A 9,356-nucleotide genomic window follows, 5' to 3' on the forward strand; every position below is an offset into this window, starting at 1 on the left:
CATAGTGTGAGTGTGGTGGAAAGGTTTTGTAGTTCATGACCTCACCATCACAGTTACTATGGGCGGGCTGAAATGAATGCGTCTGATGTGGAGGAAGAGAACTGAAAGATCAAAACAACACAACCGTGATCCAAGCAAGACAATGATTAACGACAGATTACTCAAGAGAAGTCAGTCGTGTTTCTGCATGTCGTCTGACCAGCACATATTATGCTCTGTTGGGTTCATTTCTTTGGGTAACTACTTCCTTTCTATCTGTGATCTTTAAAAAGAATTGTTGTAGTTTAGTCAAAGGCATGTCTGAAACATTTATTAACATTTAACGTTATTTCTCTGTAATCCTTCTAATAACAATCATTACATCCTTACTGTCATACATTTGTAATATACCTGGAAAAGTGATCATTTTCAGCATTCTTTCAATCTTTACCGTAGTCAGGATCGACTCATTTACACTCATTTCTGGCTAAACTTCTGACATTACCCTCACTTTACTGCAACATAAACATCAGTCATGAATGAATTGTGATGTATTTTTATTTACAACAAACATAATCTATAAAGAAAAAGTGTATGAAATAAAAGCGATCTCTTCTGTAAAACCAGAATTGAATGTTTACTGCTCTTATCTCATCTGTCAAAGCAAAGACCACAGAGCGAGAGAAGAGCGAGGGTTTGGGAGCTTTAACCAGGGTTCTACTGGTCACACAGCCAAACTCTACCAGAGCCTGACAGGAGAGAGTGTGAAAAACACATCTGGGGTCAAACAAGGTCACGGTCTTCAATTTGACTGTATTAAGTTCTGATACGCATTCAGTCAGTATCCACACACACACACACACACACACACACACACACACACACACACACACACACACACACACACACACACGCGCTTGGTAAAAGTGTAATGTGGAATTTCTAAAATAATTTCTCCACATTGTGAAATCGTTTTTTTTAACCCTTTTCTGCCTATTCATTCAAAAATAACGTACAACTTTTAATGCTGAAGACACAGATACATTTTTTAAAACTGCTGTTCATGGTGGCACAGTTGTTGCAGGGTCCCCTGCACCTTTGTTGAACGCACTTATTGTAAGTCGCTTTGGATAAAAGCGTCTGCTAAATGACCGTAATTTAATGTAATGTAATGTCCTTGAGCGAGGCTCTGTCCATTCTATGCTGAGGATCAACATCTCCACAGAGATGTGTGCTGGAGGTTTGCACATTCATTTGCAGCATTCAGGTTTACGTGACTTAAAGGTTTCTTCCCTAAAATACAGTTGTAAACCCTAACCTGCGAAATGACAGAGCAGCAGCTGGTCCACACACTGTTTCCACTCATTTATTCCCATTGAGTGGCCACTGGAGCATTTTGCAACCTGTTCCTGCACCAGGTGTGTACTGTCCCGTTCGGTTGCGTTTGTGATGCTGGTAGGAGACTATGGCGACGACGAAGATGACAAGTAGCAGCAACACAACTACCACACCTATTATAATAGGCACGTAGTCAACTGCAGTGTGGAGCAGGGCGAAAAAAGGGAGAGAACACAGAACGTTAAGTCAAAACAATGGACTCACTGCTCAACTGATGTGAGAGAGCAATCTGAACTCAACTTAATACCAAACACAAACACAAACACAAATCTCTTGCACTCACCGTTGACAGTCACATTATAGGTCACAGTGACGTTTCCCCGCTCGTTGCTGATGACGCACACATACTGGCCGCCATCTACCAAAGCCACAGAGCTGATGTTGAGGACGCTGCTGTTGAAGGAGTGAGGGCGAGCTGGCGGGAGCGTCCAGGTGTAGGAGGGCGCCGGGTTTGCAATGGCAGAGCAGTTCAGACTTAGCGGTTCTCCAGCTATGAGGGTGATGGACTGACTTGTCTGATCTGTCTGAGGCCCGTCTGTGCATGTGGGTTCACAAAGAGAGACCAGTGTGACCAAAGATGGACAGTTAACAAAGAGACACGTCCATAAAAGACAGTGAGTTGTGGATTAGATCAGAACACATTTTGGTCATGTGTATGTGGAAAGACTTCCAGGCATCTCAGACCAAATGTGGACAACAAATTATAATCTTTTCCTTAAAAAAAATAAAATAAAAGTCATGTTTTTATTGTGCATTCCACATAATATTGAGCTGTTATTTCTGTTTTAATACTTAGTATGATTATACTAGTATTTCTTTGCAATTTAAAAAATAGAATTAAGTTCTCTGCTTTTGCAGAAGATTTGGATTGGACAATTGAAACAAAAAACATTAAACCTTCACATCCAGGTAAAGAACCAATACTTATAATACAAATTAAGATTAAAGATAGAAACTAATAATTTAGGTTCAATAAATAAGCCTCTGCACTGCATCAAGCTGGACCTGTGGGTTAAACATGGGTTGCTTTTGTTGTCACACTCACAGTGGACAGTGGACTTGAGGCTTGTTGACTCAACCACAGGTTTGTCTCGTGGTCCATCAGGTCCCAGTTCTAGCGCGGCTTGACACCTGTACTGGACTCTGTCATCTTCCTTGGTAGCGGTGATGTTTAGACTGAAGAATTCAGTCACTGGGGTTTTCTGTCTGGTCATGGTGGATTGTGAAGGCCCGAGTGGTTCCTTTCCTTTGAGGAAGGTCACAAGGAGGTGCTCGGCGGGAGCCACGCCCTGAACCATACACTGCAGAGTGTACTGGTGACCTTCAAGCATTGGTCCTGAGTGATCTACCAGGCTGATGGACACAATGTCTGGAGGCTCTGGGAGGGGGAGGAGGGTACAGAGGCAGAGAGGAAAGGAAAGAGATGAAGGAAGATGAACACGTGGCCGTCAGAACCCAAATCCAAACTTGTAACTTATTACAAAGTGAAGTCAAATCTAGCTCTTGATCAGTATTTGTGATTGTGAGGTTTGCTGTGTTTAGTGATGAGGTCACTTACGGTAAACAGTCACAGCAAGTCTGGCACAACATTGGTCGTCGTCATCATTAAAACTATAAAAGCACATGGGAGATGTATCCCACTCAGTCATACGGTCAACATCCCAGGTTATCCTCGTTCCATTTGGTGTTTCAGTCCCTAAAGCTGACTCCAAGTCAACGGTTCTGTTCAGGCAAAGCCTTTCACATCCGACACACAGAGCCGAGGCCGAGTCATTAAACTTCACTACCAGTCTGGGTGGGAAGAATTCAGGTTTATCTTCACACGTAGGAACTGCAGAGCAGACAATAAAGATCATGTCAGCTTTCACATCACACCAGGTTAGAGTTGAATGAATCAGTCACATATCCTCACTTTATACTCTCACTGAATGTACTCCAATGCATCCAAGTCCTTAAATCCTGAACTCACTCAACCAGTGACAATATAAGTGGAATATGAGTTTTGTACAATAAAGAATACAAAAGATAATAAAAAGGGGATGGATCTTTGAACTGAACAAAACAATATGAATACATTTTTACAGGTACATTAAGTTTATTAACAATGCAATCTAAATCTTCTGCAGGCCCATCTCTACTCTTTAGGAAGAGTTAGCGCTGAGCTCACTCAACCCTTGTTTCTTGGGAAGGTAAAGGCTTATCTGTAACTTTGAAGGTGGAGGACCAAAGAGGGAAAGTTGTTTCACCATGGAGACGCTGCTCTCCAAAGATGATGAGCCCTTGGACTCTGGAAGGGCAAATCTGAAACAATTACATCCAGAGTCCCTTTGTCCTTGATTTAATGAGTTTGTCATGGGTCTAAAATAGATAATATATACATTATAACATAATGATCGCTATAGACAGAAAAGAACCCCTGGTGATTCAGGTTTCCTTGAAATAAAGAACATAACTCCAACTGTCCACTGAGTGGTGCTGTAGTTCTGTACAAACGGAGGGACTACAAAGAGGGAGTAGTCACTGTCCTTACCCAGAGGAACCCCCCATCATCAGAATCAGAATCAGAATCAGAATCAGAATCAGAAGAGCTTTAATGCCAAGTAGGTTTCCGCTTAAAATGAATTTGCTTTGGTAGTTGGTACAATCAACATAATAAGAGTGCAAAAAACAACAAAGAGTATATCTGAAATAAATATATACACCGTTATTTACAGAAAATGTAACTGAATGGGCACGAGAGCCGCCGCCACCCGCTGGGGGAAGCTCCATAAAGCCTTTAGAGCAGGGGTCTTCAACGTTTTTCAGGCAAAAGACCCCCAAAGTGATGGAGAGACGGAGCGGGGACCCCCTATTGTATAAAATTGTGTTTTATATCAAACAGGGTGTTGTATAAACATATATTTTCTCATCAATGTCTGTTGACCTTGGAGGGATTTGAGACTAGTTTGGAAGTATTCAACAGGTTTGTCTTTTAAGTGGCTGTGGGTTGTCCCCAAGTGACGCTGCAGCTTTGATGGCTTCATAGATTCGTTTGACAGCACAGTAGATCAAATGGCACACATTGGTAATAGATGAAAGATAACATCTTCTGCCTCCGTTCATCCGTTCACTACAATATGTTGGATTCATGTTATAGTGTACTTAAAGCAGTGGTCTCCAACCTTTTTGCCTCTGAGAGCTACTTTGACAAAATAAAAGTGTCCGAGAGCTCCTTGTGTTCACATTATTAGTAACATTTATCCACATGGCTGATTCTCCACCCAAACCAGCTGAATAAGCGTCTTCTGTGTAAACATTTACAAAATTTCGATATCCAACACTCACATTTTGTATCAAAATGCACTTCAATTCAGCAACATGAGCTTCTTTGTTTCTGTTTACATTTTCAATGTCCAGCTCACACTAATGAATTCACATCATATTAAGGTCAAAGAAAAAAAACAATGTTATTACTGATTTTACTATTTAACTAATACTATACCTTTCATATTTCACATTTGTCTGTCCACATATCACTGTCACAATTTCCCTTCACATTGCCTGTAATTCAGGGAATTCCCCGTAGTTCCCATCTCATCTGTGCTTCACATGCATTGTCTGTTCTGATGTGAGTGAGATGACAGAGAGTGTGCTACTGTTTTCATGAGGAATTAAAATAGTTTTGGAATGTTCTTGCAGTGAAGCACGTTCTCTGTCCTACAGTTTTGGAATGTTTTCTTGTTTGGAAGAACATAAACTGGATTGAGTCGACATGTTTTTGCAAATTCTGTTGTGAATTGGTTGAACGGCACAACATCAGTTCCAACGTCCAGTCTTCCCCGTGATCATGGCACGGAGAAGACCATCCTATCATTCTGTCTTGTTTTAAGTTGCAGCCTGCTCCCATCGTTCAGTCGGCTCTTTGTTCGCCAACGACACATGACGCCCTGCTAGCTCATTCACATTCCTACATTTCTTTAATTCCTGATGGAAATAGTATATGTGTTGCCTTTTATCGGGGCTATTTTCCACGGTCATCCTCAAATCCAGTGTGCGCTCGCAAGCCGCATGTTACGGTGTCACGTAAACTGAACATGACAGCGGTGTCATTTGTTGGACTGACAGCTGATATAATATATATATATAAACATAACAGCTTTACCAAGTGATGTGTTGTCAAATGTAGGTATTCTTTGAACCTTTTGCAAGCTACTCAAAAACGGCAGGCGAGCGACCTGTTGAAGAGCACTGATTTAAAGACATTTACAATTGGAGGAAAAAAACACTTCTCAACCACAAATTTCGCGACCCCCTGCAGTACCTTCGCGGACCCCCTGTTGAAGACCCCTGTATTATATTATAGTATGTTATGATGAGGCAGCTCTATGCTCTCGTCTTGCTTCAGTCTGTTAACTTTGCGGCTGATATGAAACATAACGTCACCGCTGACCTCTGTGTAAATCACACGCAGTTATATCGCTTGTAATAAATTATCGCCAACAAGGAGCATTTCCCCGGCGCGTCAAACACTGACAACAGCAAACTCTTCACTCACCGCAGCTGGAAACATGGAAGCGACGCTGAAAAGTCACGAGGGCCCAAAGAGCGAACACAGGACGGAGCAACATGGTGTCCGGAGAAACACGGAGGGAAACAAACCAAGCGGGCCGATAGCGCCAGAGGAGAAGCGAAAGTAGATCCAAACTCTGCGCCGCCCCGCTGCGTCTCAAGATGCTATACTAGCGTTGATTGATAAGTTCTGCGTCCAGCAAAGAAAGCATCTGAGGAGTGCTTCCGTTAGAGGGGCTTGATTCTTGTCTTCCTCCTCCCTCTCACAGGTAATGTGATGAACACATCAGAAGCAAAACTGAAAACGTTCCGTCAGTGAGTAAATGTGGTGAATGACTCATAGTGTAAAGCCCCAATGGTGTGTAGTATGTTGGTATTCCACAAACCTAAAACAAAACCAATGTAGCTCATGTGCAATAACAGGCTCAGAAGCCTGACAGAAGCTATTTGTGACCATGTTGACATGAGGAACACACAAACACACACACACACACACACGTCACCAGCAGCACATGCAAACTTTGGTGATATATGGAGGAATTTTCTGGTGCAGAAACACAACTGGGAGCTTGAGTGAGGACAGTCCTGCACTTCCCGGGGATCTTTATCATAGCTCAGGGTGAAGCAACAAGAACAGAGATTAAACCGGAATTAGTTAATCAGTAGAAGAGTGTTGGCTAAAGTATAAACCACAGAGTCAAGTTTGTTCATTTCCTCAAACAATCCTCAATTTCTCTTTTTATAAAATACTATAAATTTTACTTCGACTCCACCAATGTTGGGGAAGCTACTTTCAAGCTACTCTTGATTGAAAGTAGTTAAGCTGTATTGAGCAAACTACATTGAACTTCGTGGGGGATCATTACATGGTTGTATTGTTTCACTGGAAAAGAAATTAACCTGAAAAATGTGTGAAACAATGATTAATTTAAAGTAAGGCAAACATATTTATATCTTTCCATAAAAGGTACAATGTGTTTTTCATAAATAATGTAAATAGTAGGGCTGTCAATCGATTAAAAAAAATTAACTAATTAATCGCACAAATTTCTGTAATTAATCGCGATTAATCGCGATTAATCTATCAAGAAATTAATTGCATTTTTCTACTTAAGACTGAAGCTTATAATGAATATCTTTTAATGTAAAATCATCAAATGAATGTAGAATAAACACAAAGAAAGTACATTTAAATTCAAAAAACATTTTTAATGAACAGTGTAAATTCAAAAAAGAAAGGAAAGATACATTTGAAAGTTAAGAACATTTAACATTTTTAAGTGAGACTGTGACCGTTCTTTGCAGAGAGTGGGCCATGCAAGGCAGGTGTTCAAATGGAAGTAGCCTCGCGGCAGCAACCCTGTTACGAGCGCTATCAGTGCCGAGTGTGGTCAACTTTTCCTTGATTTCCCATTCGTTTGCAACATCCAGAAAATGGTTAGCACATGCCTCGGCATAATGTCGCTCCTCGGTTTTACTCACAGTAAGTGCAAACGACTTCAGAGTCCAATCTCGATCGATGAAAAGCGCTGTGACGCCCAAATAATTATCGTTGCTGACAGACGTCCAGTGGTCACCTGTGACAGCGACGTGCTTTGCGTGCTGAATCATGTTCGTCCGCTGTGCCCTCTCATCCTCATACAACGTGTGTATTCTTGACACGATGGTTCCTCTCGAGGGTAAATTATAAGAGGTATCTCCCGATGCAACACGAAGTACTTCTCTCAGTCCATCATCCTCTACTGTGCTAACTGGGCGGCAGTTTTTAACAATCCAAGTAACCAAAGAATTGGTTAACCTTTCACTCACGGGTTTCGTCATTCGCCCACGAGTGCCACACTCCTGTAGAGTAGCCTGGCGAGGTCCTGTGGAGGTACTTGCAGCGGGGTGTTTTGCTCTCAGGTGATACGCCAAAGAGGTGGTACTTCTGTGGTAGTTGAATTCGGCTTTGCACAGTGTGCAAATTGCTTTTGTTTTATCCAAAGAGCCAGCCACCACCGGAAGTAAACAAAACCGCGTTAATTGCGTTATAAATTTTTTAACGCATTAAAGGTTTAAAATTAATCGCCAAAATTAACGAGTTAACTTTGACAGCACTAGTAAATAGTCCTTTAGAGTTTCTGTCCATTTCAGACTTGACTGTTTCTTTTGCTACTGTTTATTCTTTCCTTGTCCACACTTACTGAGTATTTACCTGCATCGTGCGTTCCTGCTGTCTCTTAGCCAGAGGAGGCCTGGAGTGTGTATCAGCAGGTCCGTGTTGTAAATACCTGAGTGACACTTGGAAGTGTTTGGGAAAGAAGCGCAGAGCTGCATCGCCAGGATTACACAGTGGTGCCATGCAAAGTGGATCTCCAGCCCGCGGGAGGAATGAAGGAATAAAGGAATTCTGCAGTGTTTATCTGAGGACATACCACACACTGACAACCCAAAGCTCTATGCATCAGATATGAGACATGAGGATGCAGATACAAGAAATGGGAGAGTGTAAGAAAGACATGCATTTGCAACAATAGATAACAATAGATAACAATTCCAAAGGCATACAAATATCAACAAAGTTATACAATTGATAGCTTCTTGGCAGTTACTCTTGTTCTCTCCTGACTTGATCTTGGCTTGTGTTGTATTCAGATCTCCTATGTACTCTGCTTTGAAAGCCAAATGATTGTTAAATGTCATGTATATCCATTTAAATCAACAAATGTCTCTCAAATCAAATTGGACTTAATCCTGTGCTCTGTTTAGACCCTCCAGACAAGAGTTGAGACAAATCAAACATGATGTGTGTTGTTATTTAGAATTTTAATTGTTGTCTCCTTTAAGTCCATACTTGTAAATGTCATAGTTGATGTTATTCCACATCTGATCAAACCGTAGCATCTAAACCAACTCTGATACAGATCATTCTATGAGTGAGTCATAAATATGGCGTCATGAATATCTCCATGTTCTTTTATTTCTTACTACTATTTTACTTGTAAGATTATAAAACAGATGATTTGCATGTAGTTTCCAATGTGCTGAAGTTTAGTATGATTAAGCTTCTACAGTACAGACAGACAAAGACAAATCATCATCTGAAACCATACAGAGAGCTTTTTCAATGCTTGGGAGGATGTGAAAGTCTGAGGGGAAATCACATGAGTGTGGTGGAAAGGTTTTGTAGTTCATGACCTCACCATCACAGTTACTATGGGCGGGCTGAAATGAATGCGTCTGATGTGGAGGAAGAGAACTGAAAGATCAAAACAACACAACCGTGATCCAAGCAAGACAATGATTAACGACAGATTACTCAAGAGAAGTCAGTCGTGTTTCTGCATGTCGTCTGACCAGCACATATTATGCTCTGTTGGGTTCATTTCTTTGGGTAACTACTTCCTTTCTATCTGTGATCTTTAAAAAGAATTGTTGTAGTTTAGTCAAAG

General features: G+C 41.2%; 1 protein-coding gene across 3 annotated transcripts; it reads right to left on the reverse strand.

Moving 5' to 3' along the window:
* Positions 1 to 294: 294 nt before the first annotated feature.
* Positions 295 to 6,147, reverse strand: LOC142996994 (vascular cell adhesion protein 1-like). Of its 3 annotated transcripts, none has more exons than XM_076148146.1 (6): positions 5,912 to 6,147; positions 2,936 to 3,208; positions 2,423 to 2,755; positions 1,661 to 1,912; positions 1,023 to 1,514; positions 295 to 728 (listed from the first exon to the last, which is right to left on the reverse strand). In XM_076148146.1, exons 1-5 carry the CDS (start codon positions 5,982 to 5,984, stop codon positions 1,342 to 1,344), a joined length of 1,104 nt encoding a protein of 367 aa, XP_076004261.1. In that variant the 5' UTR covers positions 5,985 to 6,147; the 3' UTR covers positions 295 to 728; positions 1,023 to 1,341. The 3 variants fall into 3 exon arrangements, with proteins under 3 accessions (XP_076004261.1, XP_076004263.1, XP_076004262.1); XM_076148148.1 differs by lacking the exon at positions 5,912 to 6,147 and adding an exon at positions 5,807 to 5,897; XM_076148147.1 differs by lacking the exon at positions 1,023 to 1,514 and having other exon boundaries at positions 5,912 to 6,145.
* Between the last annotated feature and the right edge of the window lie 3,209 nt (positions 6,148 to 9,356).

This window comes from Genypterus blacodes, unplaced genomic scaffold, assembly GCF_046128005.1.
Source record: "Genypterus blacodes isolate CSIRO-AG114 ecotype Tasmania unplaced genomic scaffold, CSIRO-AGI_Gbla_v1 ptg000039l_1, whole genome shotgun sequence".
NCBI lineage: Eukaryota > Metazoa > Chordata > Actinopteri > Ophidiiformes > Ophidiidae > Genypterus > Genypterus blacodes.